The sequence below is a fragment of the Myotis lucifugus genome, unplaced genomic scaffold (assembly GCF_000147115.1).
Source record: "Myotis lucifugus unplaced genomic scaffold, Myoluc2.0 scaffold_5, whole genome shotgun sequence".
Taxonomy (NCBI): domain Eukaryota; kingdom Metazoa; phylum Chordata; class Mammalia; order Chiroptera; family Vespertilionidae; genus Myotis; species Myotis lucifugus.
In genome coordinates, this window is record NW_005871053.1 from 4,270,348 (window position 1) to 4,295,827 (window position 25,480).

The following is a 25,480-nucleotide window of genomic DNA, read 5'->3' on the forward strand; positions in this document are numbered from 1 at the left end:
GGGGTAGCTGTACCCATATGCCTCTAAAACTATATTTCAGCAGTTTTGACTCCAGTGAATTCACCTTTAGAGAATATTTTAAATGATTTCCAGTTTTGTTTTCAAACACCTACTGTAACCAGCTCTTGAAAGAAAACAAAGCCCATTGGTGACTTTTTAAATGGCTTTTAAAAAAAGATTTTATGGTAATGGAGAGCAAATGTTAAAATCCCTTTGGATTTTATTTCCCAGAGTTAAATGTACATAAACATTTTTGTTTACTGAATATCATCTCACTACAAAATTTTCCAACTTGTCCAAAGTGTTATGGTCTCGTCCATCTCCCTCCAAGTATATGCCCCAGGCAAAGCAGAAAAAGCCCATTTCTCCCAGCTGGCCATCGTTCATTCGGGATAAACAGTGGCAGAGCATTTTGCTGCCCTAGGCAAACTCCACCTGAGAGGACAGGCTGGCATTGCATAAAAACAGGCAAGGTAGAGTGGATGCCTATTTGGCAGGTAGAGATTTTTAAAAGAAGAAAAAAATGATAGTATTTCTAATGTAACCCAATTGAAAAGCTCGACACAGCTGAGCATCTATCATAAGAAAACCTCCATTGCATTATTTCAACATCTGCTCTCCGGTGTAGGAGGGGAGCAGGTGCTCTATCTGGTAGCACTGTTCATGAGATAAGAGTTCTTTTGATGTGTCCTGCTGTGCACAGATCTGATGTGTATAAACCATGTTAATTATATGTCACGATGTTGTCATGGAAATTTTCTGAGGACATTGGTACCAAATAGTTTAATGAGAGCCATGTTATACAAGGTTTCTGGGGAGCCATAGCTTCTCAGCATATAAATGATTTCCTCTGTATAAGTTAAACACTTGGGTAGAAATGGCCATGCTACCATAGTGGTTCAAAAGATTTAATGCCTTAAGAGAAATCAGGCACGTAAGCCTATCCATAGGCCGGATCCCCTGCATCATCTCTCTGCAGGCTCTCAACGCTCATCTATAGATGACAGGGGAAGAGACTGAGTCACAGAGTTTTAGGGATTGATGGCTGAAGCTCACTGTATTGCCATTATCCTAATTCCTTCTTATCTTGTTTATTTCACACTAGAGGCCCGGTGCACGAAATTTGTGCACAGGTAGGGTCCCTAGGCCTGGCAGGTGATCAGAGCTGATCGGGGCCTTCCAGCTGCCAGCTGGGGCCTTCCTTCATTCCGCGCCTCCCCCTGGTGGTCAGCCCATGTCATAGCGAGCAGTCAAACTCTTGGTCTCCCTGTCAAACTCCCGAGGGGGCAATTTGCATATTAGGCTTTTACATATATAGATTACATATTATACCTTTGCACTTTTGTTAGTGATCAATGTGAGTCTTTTGCCTGTGTTTACCCTACATACTTCTCAGGTCTATAACATACTCCAGGCCAATAAGAGGATCACTAGGCCCAAAAGAAACTTGAGAACCTGACTAGTTCTCAACATTTAGCTACTAAGGTTTTTACCTGAGATTATCTAAATTAGCTATACTACTTCCAGGTTTTTATCAGTTAAATAAATTATCTTTTAAATAGCCAAATCTCTCCCACTGCAAATTTTAAAACATGCTGTGTGTTTTTTCAGCTTAGTCCAAAAAAAGTAACAATAAAGAAAAGAATAAAGAATAAAGTAACCTTTTCTATGAACCTGCAATATTAATGAGGTTTGCATATTTTCTTCCAAATATGTTTTTGTAGATGTGCACATATACAAACATTCACATAGATATAGAACAGGCTTCTTTTACATATATGACCTCTCTGGTATATCCAGTTCTACACAGTTTCCCCTACTTGTCATATAAAGAATATTTTCTCATGTCATTAAATATATTTTATAATATTTCATAATATCGAACAACCATTCCTGGTCTGTTGAGCATTTAGCATGTTTCTTATGCTATCGAGCAGTTAGTATATAATGAATATCTTCACTCTTACAACAATTTTAACTCTTTTTATTCTTTCTCTTTTCTGGGTCCATTTGGATGTCAGACTAGGAACTAATATAACTCCCTAAATATTCACTCTATTCAAGTAAGTGGCAGCCTGGTTAATGGTAAATTATCTTTCATCTATAGAGCACTGCACTCGTAGAAAATTGAAAATCTGATTAGGCTACAATTTTTCCTCAGTTGAGCATAATTTTACCAGAAATGATAATAGTTAATGCCTTAGGGGGTCTTAAGAAAAAACTAAGTACTAAGTATTAAGTATTAAAAATGAATGACACTAAAGAATTTTGCATATATTTTAGACACTAAATATGAGGATTCTTGAATTAATATATAAGACGTGCTGCTAGAAGTTAATATTTAGCATGATAATGAAATCTGAGATAACGGTATAGTTCAAAATACAGTGATTTACTCAAGTACTTGCATTCTCCGCTAAAAGGAAAAATAAAATAAAATAAAATCTCCCCTGAAGGGAAAAAAAGAGAGAAGGAAATACAGGATCATTTTCTTTTTTGAAACAAATTTTCTTTTACTTAAAAGTGATTTATATTTTCAATTCCAAAAAAAGAAAGAAAGATTTTACATTCTCTGGAAATCATTACTGTCTCAATTCACTGGTTTTTATAAGGAGGGAGCATGGATGGAGCACCGGGTTGGAAGATTTATGACCTTGAGCAATTTGCTTATTTTCTTTGAGCATCAGTCTCTTCATTTGGACAACAGTTGTGATGAGAATTGAATATAAAGCACATCAAAGAGTGCCTGACACATAACTGACTCCTGCTTATTAAATGTTAATGCTTTTAAATGATAATGACAGATTATTTTAAGAGGTAGGTTTTTAAAATATTTTTTCTCCTTGAATGGAAGTCAATGATTAAAACTGTGCTAGTAGGTAAATGGTTGCCATTTTACCATAAAATTATAAACATATAGACAATTGAAAGATGATTAATAATACACCAAAAAAAATAGAAAAGTTAAAACTCAAAAGGTAAGCAATTCTGATGTCTTCAGAAGTACCCTAATCTCTTTATGTATAGTTAATTGATCAAAAATAGTTAAAACAATGGCTTAAATTTATAATAAACTAAATTAATACTAAAGACAGGATAAAATATATCTTGTTATTTTTATTTCTCAGTTCTTTCAACCATAAAGTAGAGAGAAAAGAGGAAAAAAATCAAAACTAAAATGATACATTATCTAAAAGTTAATGGGAAGGAAAGCTTTTTATCAAACACTGTGCTCTTAAGTGGTTTTAATATTAAAAAACAAAAATTGAAGATAAACGAGCCATGTATACATCTTAAAAACTAGAAAATGTATTAAAATTAATTAAAAGACGTCAGGAAGCAGATGTTAATAAAGGTAAAATAGTATTAGTAGAGTAGAAAACACAAGAAACAAATAAAATAGTAAGACAAAAAACCAACAGCAAGTTCTTTGGGTGTGGGTGAATCTACTTCAATAGGCAAATGCATGACCAACTTGACTAAGGAAAATTTTTAAAAAGTACCAATATAACAAGTCTGAGTTCTAAGTGACCTTCCAAAAATAGCTCCTCCTCCTGCTAGTCACACGTCTCAGAGAAAGAGTAAGTGGTGATCAACTCCCCAATCCTTTATGAAGTTAGCCTATGCTTAATATCAAGCATCTGATAAAGAAGCTGTATAAACTTGCTACGGTTGCCATAACAAAGTACCACAAATGGGGTGGCTTCCCAGGAATTTATTTTCTGACAGTTCTGGAGGCTGGATATGCAAAATCAAGGTGTTGGCGGGGTTGGTTCCTCTGAAGAGAGGATCTGTTCCTGGCCTCTCTCCTTAATTTGCAGATGGCCAGCTTCCCCTGGTGTCTCTTCCTGTGGTCTTCCCTCTGTACCTTATCTGTGTTCAATGTCTTTGTTTTCATAAAGACATCAGTCATATTGGATTAGGGCCTGACTATAATGACCTCATTTTAACTTGATTACCTCTGTAAAGACTCTATTTCCATATAAGGTCATATTCTGAGATACCAAACTTGAACATATGAATTTTGGGGAACACAATTCAAACCATAACAGATGCTTTCTGTCTTTGATTAATCAATCATTTGCTTTCATGAGGTTTACCCTAATAAAACTTTGAAAGAAACCACACCCTATTACTTTTATAAAAGTTTTTAAGCATTACCTACTTTTAGAGGTAGAATGGACTGTAGAATTTTACTCTGTTGCTGAGAAAACAGACTCTGTGATATTGGGTGACTTTCCAGTCAGTCAGTCAGTTATACCTTGGCCTTCTATCATTATCTTCCAAATTCTTCACATCACTGGAGGGCCACGCCGGGGATCCAGTCCATGCTGGGCTGGCGCTGGAGTTGCAGACTTGGAGATGTGATGCTTCTACATACTTGTTCTTCCCAGCATCATGTCTTCTCATCCAGCACTGCTTGCCTTGAGCCTGGTCAGATGTACATCCACTATTGTCTCTGGCTTTTTCTCCTATATCTTCACCAAATTACACTGGAATGTTTATGCAGTTTGGTGTTTTGATTTTTAAAACTTCCTGTGGGAATAAGCTGCCTCAGAATTGTCCTTGTATAGTTTTATGTCATTTAGGCTGTACCAATGGTTTATTGTAATTGATTTGAAATCAAAGGCAGTTTTTTTCAGATATATATTATTACAATTAATATTTAGGAATCCTCCAGTGGTGCTATTTTTATTAAATTGATACTTACTTGAAGGTGAAATGGGCAGTGGTTCTCAAACTGAAGATATTGATTCAATAGGTCCCTGGTAGTCCCAGGCACCTGCTTTGAAGCAGGCATCCCAGCGATTCTTTTTTTTAAAATATATTTTTATTGATTTCAGAGAGGAAGGGAGAGGGAGAGAGAGAGAGATAGAAACATTAGAAACATCAATGATGAGAGAGAATCATTGATCGGCTGCCTCCTGCATGCCTCCTGCTGGAGATTAAGCTTGCAACCCGGGCATGTGCCCTTGACTGGAATCGAACCCAGGACCCTTCAGTCCGCAGGCTGACACTCTTTCCACTAAGCCAAACCAGGTAGCGCCATTCCAGCAATTCTTTACAATCTTCACACCACACTTTGAACAACAAGAACACCCTGCTTTAAATCAATACATTGATCATCAATTTTTAAATAGCTGTTAGTAGGAATGATTGTTTTACTTCTCAATAACATCATAGCTTGTCAAATCTACTATTTTTTTGTTATTGTAAGTCACATTACTTTATGTATCACTAAGAAAGAAAAAAAATGCTCTCAATAAACAATTACACAGACCTGTGAATTATTCACACCAGCAACTCATCATTTTGAAATTTCTGTTCAGAGGAATTTAGCAATTTCTTCTGCCTTCAGTTGCATTACTGGGCCTGTGACAGACAAAACTTATACATGTACCACAGCTTCTTCTACTTGTGGTTACCATTCTTTTATCCTATAACGCAATAGAATGCTGCTTTCCAAGAAAACCTGACATTGCTGTCATTCCTCAAATAATGAACGTCTGCTTCACTTATAACAGATACATACCCCACACCTTTTTATATGCCAGTTAATAGTAAAATGTGTATTAAATTATTAAAGAAAAATATTGGAGAAAGAAAGTGGTTACATACTTTAAATATGATTTTATGATAATACTTGCATAAATTAAAAAATAAATTTTTCTTTGTGAATTTGGTAGAAAATATTACTTGGAATTTTAACGAAACAGCATGATCAACTCAGAATTTACATTTCCAACTCCAGTGAAATAACCTACTTTTCCATAATTTAGTTTGGCTCTGTAGGCTGAGGAGGCAGTGTCTACTGACAGTCACTGTATTGTTTGTTAGTTTCCACAGAGGTACACAGTGAGGGAGTAGAGTTGGTCCAATACTCCAGCAGGCTTAGGAGACAAGGAAGAGTTTGTGAAGGCTCCCACTCTTTCTGTAGTAAAACGTGTGACAGGTTACAGTACTTCTCAGCTCTTGATACCTTTGTGATACAGAAATTACAGACCGACTGAATTGACTATTGCTAAGAAACATGCTTCTAGGTAAGTAACATAACTTACAAATGTAGGTTTGTGCTGAAGTGTTTGAAAATATATACGGAGGTAAACTTAGCTTTGTCTGAAATTTTCCAGGTTTGTACAGATTTCAAACAGTGCTGGGCAATGCCATAATTAGTATTACTTGTCCTACTGGGTTTTAAGTGATGAATTTGGGCCACTTGGAATGATCTCGGAAAAGTGTGTGTAAGTTAAAGAGGCAGTCATGATTAGAGTAACTACGTTTTTTCCTTCCATAAGAATGAGCTAACATTTGGGATTTAATCAGTAGTTGTTATAGACAATAGAAGTCTTCATGGTCTAAATGTTAACATGACTTCTGGTTTAAAAATATGTTTGACTTTCATATGTTGTTAAAATTCTTTGCTATGTCCTCTAAAAAGGCTCATTCTATATTATCATTTTATTAATATTTAAAGTATATGGAAATACCCAGGTTGCCACTTTTAAACTAGTTTCTAATAATAGAACACTGAAAGGGTAAAGTATCAGTATGCTGCATATTTTTAGTAATACTACAAGTATATCTTATATAATATAAGACCTTTTAAAATATATCATTTGCATTAGTCTTAATAGAAATCTGGCAAAACCATTCAAAGAAGATCTGATATAGGAAGCTTTTTCACTTCATAGAGGAGTATATTTAAATAAGAATTTCATTGGAAACTACATAAACACTTTTAAAATGTTTTATTGATAAAATGCTTCTTTTACTCTTAAGTTAATATTGTGACACACTGGCTGAGTTTTATGCCATGGGTTATTTACTTGGAAAACAAACATTTGCCCAATAGAATATGTCAGTAAGTGCACAATGAGTTGAGGAATTTTCCAGTTAATAACGGCTAAACAAACATCTGAAATCTCCAGGAAATTAAGTGAAAACATCTTTTATTGCAATGGTTATACTTTGACCAGTTGTACACATTACTTCCCCTGTAAGAACAATTTTAACCTTTATTTTTGAGTTATTCATAAAATTACTACTTAGGGATGTTTGATAACCCATTTGGGACATAGTAAACATAACTATGTTAGTAGTTTAAGAGAAAAATTATGTTTTTACTTGTTTGTGTGTTTAAATAGTTTAAATAATAGGTCAATTTGCACAGAGAAATCCCATAGTTGATTATATATTTTATGGGTCACTTTTTGCTCTCATTTCATGCTTACTTATTATTCCACCTGGTAGCAATGTACTGTTATGAATAAAATACTGGTTTAGAAATTAGAAGACCCAAGTTTAGGTTCCAAATCCTCAACACTACTTCTAACCAATGGGTTACCTTGGCTATAAAATGATTTTTTTGGAGTTTTACTTTATCTTTGCTGTTTCACTTCTGTCCTCTTAGTTTTCATTGTCTTGTTATGTTGGAGGTACAATATACATGTATAAAATACACTGGAAATTCCAAACAAGGGCCATCCTTTCACTTGGGAGCTCTCTTCAGGTCATAAGGCTCATTGCCATTGGTGGGGAATGGGTGATGTAGACAATTTGGGGCAGGGGTCCCGGCCTCTGGAAAGTGTGCTTGTGTGCAGTAGCCACCATTTTGTTTATTATTTACCAAGATCCTGATACGTATGCATGTGTTTCACAAACTTCAAAGTCATAAAATTCTGACAAATACTCATCTTAAAGGCATTTAATTAAAAAAATATATATCCTTCAATGGAAATCATCTACACAGTAACTTCTCACAGGCAAAACCTCAATATGCTACATACCATATCCATTAGCTCTACCTCCCCATTTGCCCAAGATTTCTTCATTTAATTGGAAATTAAGAGTTTGCAGACTTGAGTCTAAGATAATTTCACTGTGGCTGAGGTGCCAAAGCATTGTGACAGGAGTTTGCATTTTTCTTCCTCTGGTTCTGAGAGGTTTTAAGAAAATCACCCATCCTTTCTGTACTTATTCCTCTGTGAATGAAGATACAAGTATTTACCTCATAAGATTGCTGTAAGGATTAAATAGGGAATACTTATAAATGTCAACTGGTACTTGAACATTTAAGTTGGTGACCAACAAATGGTAGACAATTGTTACTGTTGTATTATTAAATTATCAACTGATTTGTTTGGATTCATCATACTTTCCAGGATTGCTGAAACTATATGAGTTTTATGAAGCTATTTACTCCAGTGTTCCAATAAGATGAGTGAATTATTTTCCTGTGTGAATTTAAAGTCAACCAGAGCTAACTCTAAATTATAGTTGTGAGCTATAATTACTTCAATGGTTAAGACCATTTTGGCCTCTGGGAATGAAAAGTTATATTTTACAGAGCATGTGAAAGAAGCATTTGTGAATTCATCTCTGTCTTCTATTCATACCTGGGTTAAAATGAGCCATGGTGTCCAGCAGTTTCTTTGGAACATTACATAAACTGACTTGTTCTTGGCCACGTAGCAGTTGGGAATATACAAACAGGACTGAAAGGAACCAAACAGCAAATTCTTCACAGGCAGGAAACCTAATATTTACACATTAATCAGTAGGGTGATGGTCCCTAAGGTGGCTCATGACTAAGATTTCTTATTCATCATGAATGGGAGCTAGCATCTCAAAGGATTTTCTTCATGTCAACATGTTCAACAAGACTAGACTGAAGCACAATTGTGACAGCATTTCAGCTGCAGAGGCTCTCTGTCCTTCCCCTTCTCTCTGCTCCAGTGGAAAGTGCCCTCACATTCTCCTTCTTTCCCCCATCAAACTAGCTTTCCAATCTCTATTCACACTAAGATATGAATACCTTATAGTGGTTCATCAACATTTTCCATGTATTTACATTTTAACATCCTGAAAAACTTAAAGTTAAATATCTAAAGCCCTAATCCCATGCAATTTTAAGTAATAGCCAGTGAGTTGATAGGTTTGGGAGTAATAATGAAAAACAGCTACATCCTCTAGGTTATGTATTCTCATTGTTCTCCAATGGGCAAAAATTCATTCCAGGAGGCAAAAAATATACACATTAACTCTTTTTTATGTATAGAGCACAGATACTCAAATAATATATAAGCAGACATATGGTATATCTATGGTATTAAACTTTAACTGGGGTAGGGGTGATTAAGAAAAAAAAATGTCAAGAAGTCCCATTAGGGATGCCATGATGAAAAAAAAAAAAGTGAGAAACTGCTCCAGATTAGGGACTCAAGAAACCTGTAGAGTGCAAATTTTGCTGAATTGTTTCTAAATGTTTTCAGTATGAAGCAACTTATGTCTGACTTAGTACTTATATTTGAAACCAGTATTTATGTCCTAATAAGTCAAATATGGTCTTTTTGTTGTACTTTTTTACTCTTTTTAATTATAAGAGGAAATGAGGAGAGACTTGAGAACAAGATGTACTTGGATTTGAATTATACCTCTCTCTCTTATTTGTTCTGTGACCCTTGGCAAATGGTTTATTCTCTTTAAGCTTCAGTTTCCTTGTCTTTAGTTTACTCAGGGATCATAATGTTCACATTGTGGAATTCCAGTATCATAAGACTTAATTCAAATAATATACATAAAACCTCCTGCACATTGCCTAGTATGTGATAAATGCATTCCAATTAGTAACTGTAATTCTATGTGTTGTGCCTTTTGTGTCAGTTACTGTTTTTTAAAATTATTATAGAAAAAGATGTTTAAATTTGAGAGATAGAAATATTATCTACACTAATAAAAGAGAAACATGGTAATTAGCGTACGACCGCTACCCTTTTCATTGGCTAATCAGTGAGTATATGCAAATTAACTGTCAGCCAAGATGGCGGCCTGTAGCCAGGCAGCTAGAAGCGAACATGAGGCTTGCTTGCTTCAGTGACTGCGGACTCCAACGTTCCCCGCCTCACTTGCCGGCCTCTGAGCTACAACTCTAAGCAACTATGTACTATGTTGCAAATAAGAAGATAAACAAAACCCCAGAAACCGGCTTTCATTCAGCCGGGCTTTAGCAACATTGTATCGATGTTTTCAGTGGCGAGGCCTCAGAGCTAAAGCTGGCCCAGAATAAAAAAAAAAAAGAAAACAAGGAGCGGTTGGAAGCTTCAGTCACTCGCTTCCGGAAAACAGCCCTCAGCCCCTCACCCAGACTGGCCAGGCACCCCAGTGGGGACCTGCACCCTGATCCAGGACACCCTTCAGGGCAAACCAGCCGGCTCCCACCCGTGCACCAGGCCTCTATCCTATATAGTAAAAGGGTAATATGCCTCCCAGCACCGGGATCAGCGGAGCAGTGAGGCTCCCTGCACCGGGATCAGCGTGACAGGGGGCAGCGCCCAAACCCCCTGATCGCCCTGTGACTCTGTGTGTGACAGGGGGCGGGGCCACAACCTCCCTATCTGCTCTGCTCTGTGCCTGATAGGGGGGAGCTCCCCAATCCCCTGATTGCCCTGCGGCTCTGTGTTTGACAGGGTGCAGTGCACCAACCCCCTGATCGGCCCTGCTCTGTGTGTGACAGGGTAGAGCCATAACCTCCCCATTGGCCCTGCCCTGAGTGTGACAGGGTGCAGCGCCCCAACCCCCTGATCGGCCCTGCTCTGTGCGTGACAGGGGGCAGCACCCCAACCCCCTGATCGGCCCTGCTCTGTGCGTGACAGGGGGTGGCACCACAACCTCCCCATCGACCCTGCCTTGAGTGTGACAGGGGGCGGTGCCCCAACCCCCCATTCGGCCCTACCCTGAGCGTGACTGAGGGTGGCATCGCAACCTCCCGATCCGCCCTGCTCTGTGCATGACGGGGCAGCGCCCCAACTCCCCAATCGGCCCTGCTCTGAGCCTGACCAGGGGCTGCGCCTAGGGATTGGGCCTGCCCTCTGCCACCCGGGAGCAGGCCTAAGCCAGCAGGTCGTTATCTCCCGAGGGGTCCCAGACTGCGAGAGGGCACAGGCCGGGCTGGGGGACCCCCCCCCCCGCCCCGAGTGCACAAATTTTTGTGCACTGGGCCTCTAGTCCTATATAATAAAAGCTAATATGCTAATGTCCAGTCATCCCTTCAACTAATCAAAGTGTAATATGCTAATGATATGCTAAGGATGTTCAACTGCTTGCTATGATTTGCACTGACCACCAGGGGGCAGACAGTCAACCAGTTGACCAGTTGCTATGATATGCACTGACCACCAGGGGGCAGACACTCCAACCAGTAGGTTAGCTTGCTGCTGGGGTCCAGCTGATCAGGACTGAGCAAGATGGGCCGGACACACCCTGGTGCCCCCCGAGTCCCTCCCTGGCCCCGATCGTGCACCAGTGGGGTGTCTCAGTCTGGCCTGCACCCTCTCGCAATCTGGGACCCCTCGGGAGATGTTGGAGAGCCAGTTTCGGCCTGATTCTTCAGGCCAGGCCAAGGGACCCCACTGGTGCATGAATTTGTGCACCGGGCCTCTAGTTGTCCATAAAATATAGAAGCCTCTCTGGGATGAATGTTAATACTATCTTTAAAAAGAAACACTTCAAGTTATCCTTTAAACCAGTACCACCTCGATTGACATAAATCCAAAATAGTAAAATCTAAATTTTGTATTTGTTTGTTCTTTTTTTGCTTAGAGGCAATCCTCTGCTAAATTAAACTTTTGACATGTCTAGACACTAATGTAGTATATTAAATGTTAAATGTAGAAGGATTAATTTTCTGGCCATTCTGTTGAAATATGGTTTTCTTCAAATATGTTTTACTTTGGACTTAGCTGTAAAGTCATTGTTTGATTTCCCCTAGTACCATGAGAATGCAATATCATTTGAAATTTACGTCTGTTTGTGACATCACTTTTGCTTAGAATGTTAAGATGATATTTGCTTTTAGATATTCACCAACTTGCATGGAATCCTAGGCTAGAGAAATTAATGAAAGGAAATAGTGACAATCAGCCAGTATTTCAAACTTGAGAATGCATGTGGAATTAGGTAAATTTTAGTATTGATACAATGCTGTGGAAGATTTTGTTTTCTTGAAAGGAGCATTCACAATTCATGCTCGCTCCCCCCTCCCCCCTGCCCCAACTGATTGTTCTGCGTTTGTGATATACTATTAAAACTCTAACCTGCCAGCCTCATTCCCAGATTATTTTGCTTTCCTTGTAAGATTAAGAATCACCTCTACAGATGAAAATTCTATGAAGATGGAGGATGCTTTCATTATACTAATTGCAATGTGGCAAAATAGAGTAAATGAGCAACTCTGAAATGTGCAATATATTCTCCCTGCCTTTTCAGCTTATCCTCTTTTTCGGTAATTTATCTCATCAACAATATGCCTACGTTTCTGTGATATAAAAATCCTTTAATAATGAATATCCATAAAGTAGTGTTCTCTATTCCAGCTTTGTAATTCTTGGCTTTGACAACAGAAAATAAAAGTTTGAGGAGCAGAGTGAAATGAATGCTATAGTTAAGGAACACATTGATCCAAAAGAAATAGACCACAATTAGTGGAATTCAGAAAGCACCAATGATACAATTATTTAAGACTCTTCCTAGCTTTCCAGGGAGCTGAGGGAACAGAATTTCACAAGGTATACAAACATCACATTTCAAAAGCATATGAGAAATCAGAGAGCCTCATTTGGAATAAAATATATTGGCTCAGATTCTGTTTTCATATGCTTTAAAAATCATACTCCAAGAGGATTTTGGAAGAAATTTTGTCTTTAAAAAACCAGTAAGCTGCAAAATTGGGTTAAGAATACATATTTGCTAAAAGACACCCTGGAAGTTCTGGTGCACAATAGGTATTTTCTGTTTCACACAGAATTGTCTCAAGTCAGTTACTGCATTACAGTGGAAATATCAGTTTTCAGAATAGTAGGAGACATATGTTTCAGCTGAATTGTTGAGATTTATAAGATATCCCCTTTGAGGACTGACAAGTGAAATAATTTCCCAAACTTAAAATCTAATCGGTTAGAATAATCTTCACCTAGTTTGAACCACAGTATCATGAGGAATTAATTAATATGGTATTTTTCATAACCCTTGTTTATCTCATTTATGATAGCCAAAGTGATTTAACAAGATGTCTCATCTAGGAAAATTAGAGTAAGAACCCAATCCAGCCCAGCTGGCATGGCTTAGTAGTTGATCATCGACCTATGAGCCAAGAGGTCATGGTTCGATTCCTGGTCAGGGCACATGCCCAGGTTGCGGGCTCAATTCCCAGTGCAGGGAGTGCAGGAGGCAGCCAATCAATAATTCTTTCTCATCATTTCTCTCTCTCTCTCTCTCTCTCTCTCTCCCTTCCTCTCTGAAATCAATAAAAATATATTTTTAAAAAAATCTAGTACTTCTTTCCATTCATTACCTATGCTTCCCTCTCTTGCAGTCTTCCAGGTAGGGTGGACAAGAGCCCTTCCCCAGGTGATAGGCTCCTGCCAACCTGTGCAGGAAGGTCATATAATGCCCTCTTCCATCCCTTAATAATTTTTGCATCTCTAGGTTGCCAAATACAAGTTCTTCTGTAGACTACTAGAAAATTAGTGGAGCCAGATCCATAACCTTTCTCTGTTGAAACTGTTTTTGCCTCTTCTCACTCACATGCATTTCTCTGTTTCTGTAGAAATCTTTAAAAATAATTTGGCGAAGCATTGCCAATTATTTTTCATCCCTTTAGAAAGATTCAAGTGGCCTTGGCAGAGGTAGGGAAAGCATTGGCCAATCTGGACTTGTTCACTAGTTCAGGTATTCCTGAAATGAGAGAATGCTTGTCTCTGCTGGTCATGTTCATAGTATCTTTGTCTTATATTCTCTTGAGCCTGACAGGGTACTTTCATATGGTTGGAGGAAATAGAGGTAGTTTAGTTTAATAAGTGACTTCTGCCTAACATATTGGTTCTAAATCTATACAAAGTAAGAAGGACCTGAGTTTATTCCACGGTATATCAATCAAGGAGTTCTAATTGAACAAAGAAAGCATGATCAGCTGGAATTTTCCAAGAGAATTTAATAAAAGACCTGTTTTCAGAGGTGTGGTAAGGTTTAGGGCTGTGGTCAGCAAACTGCGGCTTGTGAGCCACATGCGGCTCTTTGGCCCCTTGAGTGTGGCTCTTCCACAAAATACCACATGCATACCATAAGCGGGCGCGCGCGCGTACAGTGCGAGTGAAACTTCGTGGCCCATGCGCAGAAGTCGGTATTTTGTGGAAGAGCCACACTCAGGGGCCAAAGAGCCGCATGTGGCTTGCGAGCCGCAGTTTGCCAACCACTGGTTTAGGGGAATCAATACTAGATGTCAAGCTTTCTATTGACCAACCATAGGCTCCCCCATTCTTGAAGAAGGGGAGGTAATGGAGGTTAAGTTTGGTAAGAGCTGAACTTGGAAACTGAAAGGGAGACTGCTCAATAGGAGCTATTATCACTGAAAGATGCCACTGCCAGATTGCAGGCAAAGAGGGAAACCAAAAAAAATACTCCAACTTCTCTTTTCTTCCCACACAGAACAGGAAAAGAGTAGAGAAAGGATTTGAGAGCAGAGCTCAACCTGCATACCTGGTCAATGAACTCATTTCCAAACGTCTTCCCCACCCAGTATTTAATTTGAACAATAATTGATGGAAGTGTTCCTTTAGAGCTCTGTATTCCTATATGTTTTCTTTATTGTTCTAAACATGTATTGGCTTTTAAAATGTTATTTTAAGTCAGGACCCTTAATGCAAATTTTAATTGTTGTGCTGTGCAGTAATAGTGCACATTGTCTAGTGAGATACTGAGGTGTTTGCTCTTAAAAGAAATGGTCCCAATTTGTCATACTTTTGCATTTTTGCATACTTTTTTATGGTCTACTGGTGTTCTATGATATCAGCTGGCATGTGTACAGCTGTCCATGTCTATAGCAGCTATGCTTCCTACTTCTGAATTCAACTATTTTCATTATTCTATGCAGAATAGGCCAGAAAAGGCTGTAGTCATTCACTAAACACATTTTTTTATTGAGCATCTGTTATGCTCAATAAAGGCCCTGAAGATATCAAGGTGAGCAAAGCAGAAAGGCCTTTCACCCTTAGGAAGTTTCTGACTCAGTGTTTTTTCTAAACTACATATGTCTTTGAGACCTCAGAGACTGTCTTAAGAAACTTTAATCTTCTGATACTTTTGGGGGGATAGGGAGACATGTTCTGGTGCTTTGCTGAATTCGGAACTGGTGAGGTTACCAAATAAATATGTGATGTATTTGTTACTGTATTTAGTATCGTTCATGCATCCAAAAAATGATTTCTGAGCATCTACTATATGCTAGTATTTGTAGCAGTTGAGAAATTAATAAAATTTCTTAGTGTTCAGGCTTAGTTGGGAAGCAGATATGCAAATAACTACAATGGCAGGATTTCAAGAGCTATGGGACTAGCAAACAATTCCACTGTTTTGGATGAGAGGGACTATGAGAGTTGTGGTAATAACCATAATGCCCAAGTTCCTGGCTGCTCAGGCAAGCAATTTAAAGCCTCCCTGTTAGTAATATGTGCTTTTATTTAATAGGAGTCCCGTAAGTACTCACTTGTAAAAGCAGCGTTTCCCAGAATCCATTGGCACAAACTGTTCAACTCTGGAACACACATGAAACAGCTCCAAACACACTATTAACACTGTTTGGGGATAAACCACATGACTCTGAATTAGGGGGCTCAGTAGAAACTATGGTTTTATAGATCATTGAACATATACGTTATACTAATAGTGTAGACCTGTACTCTGGAAAAAATATTCATTGAAACTGTTAGAATAATGAAACCACATAATTATGAAAAAGTCATGATAGCAGTTGCAACTATGGACTCTATAGCTATTTAGAGGTCATAGCCCTTGTCATGTTTGCAAATCCACACCTTACAATGCTTTATCTAGGTAAGCGTTAGCTCATCCGCTGACATGTTGGAAAGGAAGCTCAACAAGCCCATTTTTAATCTGAGACTAGAACATTTCCCTGGGAGTACCCTTTGGGCATGCCCAATGAGTCTCTACCTATTTTTCTAAGTAATGACACTTCTATGGAATACATTTTTCATTTTTTCCTGAATCTTTTTTTCTCTTTTCTTTTCTTTTTTTTTCTTTGTTGAGAAGAGTTGTTCCTGATAAAGAAAAGGGAAGCTATAGTGATAATATTCCATGAGGAGGACAATATTTTTTAGGCTTAATAACATATTGACAATGATGGAGTTCAGGTCTTAGCACCTACCTTAACACCAGCCCACGCATGTGGTACCATGCTGATGGTTTAGCGCCCAGACCTCGGAGACCTCTACAGAGCAATAGTCACTTCCTCCTTTATCAACTTATATATCACATTTGGAGTTCTCATAAAAAATTCTTAGTCTCAGGGACTGTCTTATTGGGATTTTGTTTTTGCATTTATTTATTTATGGTGAAAGAGGCTTGAATGATTTATGTGCTATATAATACAATATGTCCCTGAGGCTGGAAAAGAGTATAAGCTTATTTTTATACTGTATGCTAGCTTACATTTTAAAATAATATGCTTGGTGTACTTTTCTTTTATCCTCCAAACACATTTTTAGGTGAAATACCTCTATATATATAGCAACATATACAAATATCAATCTAATACAACAAATATATTATTTTCCCTGTGTTTCCAGACTTTTGGCCATTAGTATATTTGTTAACTTTTTTTTCCAGGTTAACCATTAAATACATTACTTTACTTTAGAGATCCTTAACCTGAAAATACGTATTAAACATATTATTTTAAAATGTAACTTACATACTATTTAAAAATAAGCTTACCCTACAAATATCAAATTTTGTAACTTGAAACTAATATAATGTTATATGTTAATTATATATCAATAATAATAATAAATGACAATAATGTTTATTCCATGTTAGTTACCTAAATTTGCAGACAACCTGTGTAATTTGACTCTTTTGCCAGATTTTCCTCCAATGGTAAAATGTCTTGGGAGAAAATATGCTTTCTAAAGAAATTAAAGTCAGATTTATTTCAACAAGTCTATGTGTCTCTTCTTTATTATGCATTTGATTAATGTATGTCTCTGTGTTTTCATCCTTGAGTAATACCAATGGCAAAGGTGAAGCAATAGGCATTGTTTCCAAATGTTTGCCTTTTTGATTCTGAAGATAACTATTGTGCTGCTCTTCTGCCTTAATCACTTCTCACCTGTATCAGGGTATGACTGTATCCATTGTCTAGTGGACTTAATGCCCCTTAGCTATCTAGTAAGATAGGGAGTGGTTTAGCTATCATTCCACCAAGTCTTATGCTGTGACTAATTGATTCAAAGGCAATTTATAATGTTATATAGATAACCACAAAAGACTTTTGTGTTTTGCTTTCTCACCTCCCTACCTTATCAATTTGCTTTTCTTCTACTTGTGATTAAGGCAATGAATTATCCGCTGTGTATGGAATAAATGTGAGTTACTGATATAGCCAAATGACTGAAAAAGGCGCAGTGCCACTTTCAAAATGACAGCTTGTTACAGGATTCCTTTCACCAATAACCCCCACAACCTACGCACCAACCTCAAGCATGAGAGTCTCCTGTTATCCTGTCAGGATTTAGCAATATCTATTACCTTCATTTGTTTTCCAATGTTACTTATCTTGAAAATGTATGCCACCTCTCATATATGCCCATTTTTTCTGTGATTGCCCCTGAATATATAAACCCTATTTGTCAAGCAAAAATTTCCCATAGGCCAGTGTTCTAAATATGAGGCTTTGGTATAATGGAGCTACATGTGAATCAAAGTTTATTTCCTTTTCATACTTCAAACAGGCTTTCTTCTTTGAAAACATACTACTTACACACAATCCTTAGAAGTGAAATCTCTCACTCTACTTCTTTGGTCTTCTAGAATCTTCATAGCGAGGCACTATGTTGAGTGCAGTCCGTTTTCTCTGGGGAATGTTTTAAACTATAGAAGTTCACAGCTGTTTAGTGTTCTGTTCTCAGATAGATAAAGTGCGATATGGGAAGTTCGTGCTGCTGGACTCCAGGATTGGTTATGTCAGCCTGACCTGGAGGGCAGGCAGTCCTTTCCTGTCTAAAAGTCAAAGTTATGACATATCACACTGATACCCAGGGAGAAAAAAATTGTATAAAAATTTAATCCCTAAAAGTTTTCTGCTCCTAGATCCAGATGACCACTTTGTTTATGTCTATGCTTACATACTAAGTAGTATGTTATATAGTATATTCACTTCTGTAGCAGCTCTTTGAAATCTTCTCCACAAAGGAAGACATTCCCCACCATTCTAAACAAACTCGGTAACAAGTGCCTGCTAACCTAATGATAATCTGTTTATCTGTGACATTTAAACAAGAAATATATTTTTGTAATATACTTGCAGATTGTGATTTTAATTTAAAATATTGGAGTATATTCTATTACCCCTAATCCAGTGCCAGATACAGAGCCTCAAAGATCTTAGTGTGTCCCAGAGAACAGGTCAGGGAGGTTTATTTTGCAGTACTGGGCTGAGGACTCAGACTGTCAGCAGCAGTTCCTTTCTCCATTCATTTATTCAGTGATATTTATTGTGCACCTCTTGTGATAAACACACCGTTAAGTATGTAATAAGATACAGAGTTGAATATGATATCAGGTTTATGTTTATGAAAAATCACTTTGGCAGACTTGTGGAGGCGGGGGTAAGGAGGGGGAGACATAAACAAGAGAGCAGGCCAGGAAACATTGCAGTATTCGGGGGGAAGATGCTGACATGAAGCGAAGGCAGTGGGATGGAACAGAGGGGACAGATTAGACCCAATGTGGTTATGATCCCTTTAATAATCACATGAAAACCTCTGACTTCTCCACAGAGAGAGCAATGCACATGGGTGTGTATACAAGCGCAGGTGCCCAAGGCCCATCTCTGCAGTCCTCTTCCAGAAGGTGGGGCGCAGGTCTGGGGCCCTGCAATTTGTCCCTTGAAAGTATAAGCTAAGGTACAGTTGCAAACAAACGTTATGTTTCAGTAAAAAAATAAATAGCTGGTGGACATCATCAGGGTCTCAGAAATGAAACTGTGAACGTACCTTAGTCTGTACAGAGAGATATAGAGAAATATGCTCTCTTCCCGTTGTTTTGCCTCTAGAAAAACTAACTGCTTGGGGAAGGTTGAAGAAAAACAAAAGTAAGTGAAGTGACTTCACGTTGGCGGTAGCGAGATTGATTAAAAAGATTGGAATAGCATTTTTTTTTCAGGCTGGAAAAACAAAGGAATGGATTGAAGACTATAAAATATTGTAGCATATAAATAGGACCAAACACACATGTTCATAAAATCCCTTAGAAGCACCACAAAAGAAAACCTTGGGGGTTCTAAAGAGGCAAATCAAATGTAGTAAATAAAAAAAATCACCTTTTCACGCAGTAGTCACATTCTGGAAATCATTGCCACAGTAGATGGTACAGACCTCTAAAATAAGCAGATTCAAATAGGATTTCAGAAAATTCATGTTTAATAGAGCTCTAACAAAAGTTTAAGGAAATATCTATCTTTTGAGGGATAAAATACATTCATAATTTTTGAACTAGAAATTAGAGAATTTGGGACCAAATGATCCATGAGTTTGACTGGCCTAAGGTGGTAGCCATCATATCCTTTTGTTCACAAATTAAAAGTGAAAACTTCAATTCCAATCAAGCTAACATTAAAATGTTATTTAAATTTTTTTTCCTAATTGTAATTTTTTTCAATTTACCAATCATAATACCAAATAGGACCTCCTGAGTTTACTTGGCCAATTCAATGTTCACCCTAAGTTCTTCCTGCGAGGTACTTATCTACACTTCCACCATCTCCCTAGACATACATTCTCTCCACTTAGCAATTTTCAGATCCTTATTTTTAAGTTGAACCTCATATCTCCAATTTACTTTTTACTCTGATCAATTTTAAACCACAACAAATTGCAGAAATAGTACCAGGAACACCCGTATACCCCCTCACCTAGCTTTGCTAACTATTAATTTTTACACATTGCATTAGCTCTCTTACTCTCTAAGGAATATAGAATATTGATTTATGTTTCACATACTTAAGTTCAGACATTTATATATTATTAATCTACATATATGTATGTATACTCATGCTGGAGCATTTGAGAATTATTGCAAAAATCAAGACACTTCACCCCTAAATATGTCTGCATAGATATTCTAAGAACCCTGAATATTCTCTGCAAAATAGCAGGGAGTACAGGTAGAGCAGTATTGATAAAAGTACTATTATGTAACAAGCATTCTCTCATATTTCCCCTTGTCCTAATGATATTACCTATAGTCACTTTCTTCTTCTTTTCAATCTGGGATCCAAGCCAGGATTTTACATACTGTTAGTTGTCATCTCTCTTTAGTTTCCTTTAAATTTAACCGGTTTCCAGCTCTTTTTATTTTTTTATTTTTTTGGTGATATTATTGTTCTCCATAATTTTGATATTTTTGAAAAGTTCAATGTAGTTATTCTTCAAAAAGTCCTTCATTTTGGATTTGTTTTGACCGTTTCCTCATGATTAGATTCAGATTAAGGATTTTGGGCGGGGTATCTGCATATCTATATAGCTAATACTCTGTTCTTCCTGGTGTTCTTCTCAGGAAATGTAGGATATGAATGTATTCTATTACTGGTGGTGTTAAGGTAAAGATAATGTCCATATGAGTTTTCCATTGTAAAGCAAATTTTTCCCTTTTAAATTCAAATAGAATTGGTATATGGGTAGGAGAGTGACACTTTGAGATTGTGTGATTTTCCTGTTCCCTAGCTTTTTACCTGGTGGTTTTAATATCCATTAACAATTATTACCTGAATTGGTTATAATTGTGTGGTTGTAAAATTCTGGTTTACTATTTACTTTTATATTTATTAATTTATTTGCTTCTCTTTCTCCCCATGAAAATATTTTAGTATCACTCTGTATTTGTGAATTCAATATTATTATAATCTACTAGCGGTCCGGTGCACAAAAATTCGTGCATTTGGGGGGGGGGGTCCCTCAGCCCGGCCTGCACCTTCTCACAGTCTGGGACCCCTCAGGAGATGTCTGACTGACAGCTTAGGCCTGCTCCCCGGGGAATGAGGCCTCAGCTGGCAGTCAGACATCCCTCTGGCTGCCCAGGAGCCCTTGGGGGATGTCCAACTGATAGCTTGGGCCTGCTCCACAGGGGATGCTGCTACCATCAGTTTCATTCCAGCACTATTCTCTCCTTCCCCCATTCCATATTTGGATTTCTCTCCTCTCAAGTTTGAATCCTCACACCCCACAATATCAATATACAGGGTGGAGCAAAAAGTAGGTTTACAGTTGTAGGTATGCAAAACACAGAGTTTATTCTTGTATTATTTATTAATTATTGTATTATTTCCATATCAACAATTATAAATCTACTTTGCACCACCCTGTATTTACTCATTTCCTCAGTCCTGCATGCATACAAAATATCTTCAGATCTGCCACACCAATATCGCTACCAACAACAATATTACTGTGCCAGGTTCAAGATTTCTTACAATTTTTTTTTATATATTTTATTGATTTTTATATACAGTCACAATATTTGTAAAAAAAAAAACCCTGCTTATATGTAGATTCTTTTTTTTTCCTTATCAGCATGATCTAGGTTTAAGTTTACTTTTCTTATCAGCATGATATAGGTTTAAGTTTACTTTTAAAAATATATATAATTGATTTAAGCCAGGGGTCCTCAAACTTTTTAAACAGGGGGCCAGTTCACTGTCCCTCAGACCGTTGGAGGGCCGGACTATAGTTTAAAAAAAAACTATGAACAAATTCCTATGCACACTGCACATATCTTATTTTGAAGTAAAAAAACAAAACGGGAACAAATACAATATTTGTATTTGCATGTGGCCCATGGGCCGCAGTTTGAGGACCCCTGATTTAAGCCCTGGCCAGTGTTGGTCAGTGATTAGAGTGTCAGCCATTGCACTGAAGGGTCACAGGTTCAATTCCTGGTCAAAGGCAAGTAGCTGGGTTGCAAGTTGGATCCCAGACCTAGTCGGGGTACATTTACGAGACAACCAATAATCGATGTGTCTCTCTCACATCTATGTTTCTCTCTCTCTCTCTCTCTCTCTCTCTCCCTCTTCCTCCTTTCCTCCCTCCCTTCCACTTTCTAAAAATCAATTGAAAAAATATTCTTGGATAAGTATTAACAAAACAAAATTATATATATAATTGATTTAAGAATTTAATTCCACTGCTGTTCATCTAACTTAGAGTATGCCAAACAACTATTTTTAAATGCTAAGAAATCTAAATGTTACATTACTAACTATGCAAAATCCAGTGTCATCATCATATGCAAGATCTGTTTAGAAATTAAGGGAGCATAGATATTTTCCCTTGTGCTAATAAAGATTCAAAATGTTATTACTACTCCAAGTTCAGGATCAAGAGAAATTTTTCAAGCATACAAAAATGTCAAGGCTGGGTAGTGAAGGAGATAACAAATTGTCCCTGGAATCAGATTGCCTGAGGGCAAATTGGTCCCCACTCCGCCTACAGGTTACAACCAGTTCCAGTTTATTATCTTTTCCTTCTCTTGTCCTCCTCATGTGTAAACTTGGGTACTGAAAAGTTTAACATAGGCACTTAGCTCAGTGCCTAAAGGATAGCAAGTACAAATTGAATCATACCTGTGATTTGGGTGGTGCTGGTGGTGATGCTGGCATTAAGTTTTAACAATACATTCTGCATATCCACAGTTCCTAATTTTAAGGTTGGCATATGCTGATTTTCTTAGTAACAAGTTTTTTTGTAGGTTTTGTTGTTGTTGTTTTTGTCTTTTATTTTTCTCTCTCAGTACTTTTGACACACAAGGAAAAGTTATGACTTAGCTAGAAGTTCTGGCATTGAGAATGACCTTGTCCTTGTTTTGAAGTATCTGAAAAATAAAAATAAAAATTCCTCCTGCAAAACCCTGGTCAGTTGCTGCTGCCAGTCCCAGAGAGGCTGTCTGTCAGGATGCCGAGCATTGCTGCTGCTGTAATCACCAAGGCATCTACCCAAAATCTCCAGGCTGAGAACTAGGTAGGAAAGTCCATATTATATCTAATAATAGCTCTGGAAATTTTCCTGAAATGCTTGCTGGCAACTCTCAGGCTTGACAGGCACAACATACTATAGTTAATAGTATGTTGTCATTCTTGCTAGTGAGTGGTTATAGTGCTGTTTAGAATAAGAGCTAATCATTTGCTATGACTTTTTAAAATATTTTCACTTGTACTCTTGGGTTCTGCCAAGAGTGGCTAGAATATTAATACAGATGTCCTGTATTTTTTTTTTTAAATCCTTACCGGAGGATATTTTTTCCATTGATCTTTAGAGAGAGTGGAAGGGAGGGAGAAGGGGAAGAGAGAGAGAGAGAGAAAGAGAGAAACATTGATGTGAGAGAGACACATTGACTTGTTTCCTTCTGCATGTGCCCCAACAGGGACAGGGGATCAAACCTGCAACTGAGGTACATGCCCTTGACCAGGAATCCAACCAGCGACCCTTTGGTCCACATGCCGACGGTCTAAACCAGTGATGGCGAACCTATGACACGCGTGTCAGAGGTGACACACAAACTAATTTTTTTGGTTGATTTTTCTTTGTTAAATGGCATTTAAATATATAAAATAAATATCAAAAATATAAGTCTTTGTTTTACTATGGTTGCAAATATCAAAAAATTTTTATATGTGACACGGCACCAGAGTTAAGTTAGGGTTTTTCAAAATGCTGACACGCCGAGCTGAAAAGGTTCACCATCACTGGTCTAAACACTGATCAAAAATATAAATGTCCTGTATTTTTAATCCACCACTTCGTATAAACTATGGGTTCCTATAAACTATTGATTCCACCAGTGAAAAGTTTGGAAAGAGAAATAAGGTTGCCGTATGTTGATAATTATTACATTTGGTTGACGGAGACATGGGGATTTTTATATTATTGCAACTACTTTTAGATAACGCTGATATATTTTTTTCTTAATGATAGGCAAAGGTACATAGAAAATAAATATGGGGAGCACATACTGAGAGTTTATACCTCTACTTTTGTTGTTATGTTTTTGAAAATGAAAAAGAATTGACCGTTAGAAACATCCAGTCATGACATTTGTGAAATATTTTTTAAAATGTTAAATATAGGTAGTGGTGTGCTGGCAGATGACTCTCTGAAGGAACACTGATATGTAATGTTGTCCATTTGCACAGTATGAATACTCCACCATGGCCACTTTCACCCTATTGATGTGGCATTACTGAGTGTGGAGTTGGGAGGAGCTCCTCCTGTGCCTGTGCAGCCGGCGGCAGCCCCCTGCTGGGAGAGGTAACAGAGACGTGTTAGGTTTTGGAGTCAGACTCTTAGGCAGAGCCCAACTCTAACATGCACTTCAGGTCCTTGATCCACTTACTTAGTTTTTCTGAGCTTTAGTTTCCCCTCTATAAAATTGAGACCATTCCTACTGCATTAAAATGTGAGGATTATGCGAGATCGAATATGTAAAGGACCTACTGTGGTTCCAGTTACATAGTGAGTGATTGTTCCTGCTAACATCCTTTATTCTCTTCAAGTTAAAATAGAAGCAAGAACTCTTGGTTTGGGGTGGTTTCAAAGTTTCATAAGAAAGGAATGAGGCCGATCATCTTTTCAGAGGGCTTCCTGCCCAGAATTTCTATAATTAGTTAAAATTGCACGTTTTAGGCACAGTCACAAACCTGCCTGAAGCTCACCAAGTTCTAATTGGTTGGATATTAATAGGTAGGCTGGGAAGTGATATGATGTGGCCACAAGAGAACTATCTGTTAAAGGTAGGGTTTCTCTCCAATGGATCTGGCACTGCAAATACACAGTAAGAATTAAGTATTATCTCAGAGTTGACAAGGTGAAATACCTATAATTTACTTAATCTTTCCCTAGGGAATGTTAAGACCCAACTGAAATATTTTTGGCATGAATAAGCCTAAAGGCAAGTTGGAAATGTTTCCATTCACAATTTTGATTTTTGTTTGAGCAGAGTTAGAGTTATTAATAATAGTAATGTTTTACTTTCCAAATTTTTTGTTTAAGTTGGGGATTAATCATGATATCAGTAAATGTAAGAGGGGTCCCCTTTTTTTCCTGAACAATGTATTTTTTTCTGAGTAGAAATCTAAAATTAAGGTCATCATTGATTTATAATGATGTAGTTTTCAGAATTGGTGAATTGTATGCATATATAAAAATATTTTTAAAGTTCACTGTAACCAAGGCTAGAGAGAAGCTCAATTATAAGTTAAGCCCATGTTTTGAGTATGGAGACACTAATACTGAAGGCATTTGAAATTTGATTTACGTGTGTGGGTTGATATATTCCTACTGGGAATACAAGTAGGGAGTGTATTTTCCCTTTCTAAAGGAAGTTTCATGAATCATAACTTCTGCATATTTTTTAATTTCTG

General features: G+C 37.5%; 1 protein-coding gene across 1 annotated transcript in view; it reads left to right on the forward strand.

Moving 5' to 3' along the window:
- The first annotated feature begins 5,921 nt into the window (after positions 1 to 5,921).
- LOC102430467 (zinc finger protein 385B) overlaps positions 5,922 to 25,480 on the forward strand; it is a 174,905-nt gene continuing 155,346 nt past the window's right edge. The window contains exon 1 of the mRNA XM_023744421.1: positions 5,922 to 6,041. Coding sequence (XP_023600189.1) covers positions 6,032 to 6,041 — 10 coding nt within the window. The 5' untranslated portion in view covers positions 5,922 to 6,031. The remainder of the gene's footprint in view (positions 6,042 to 25,480) is intronic.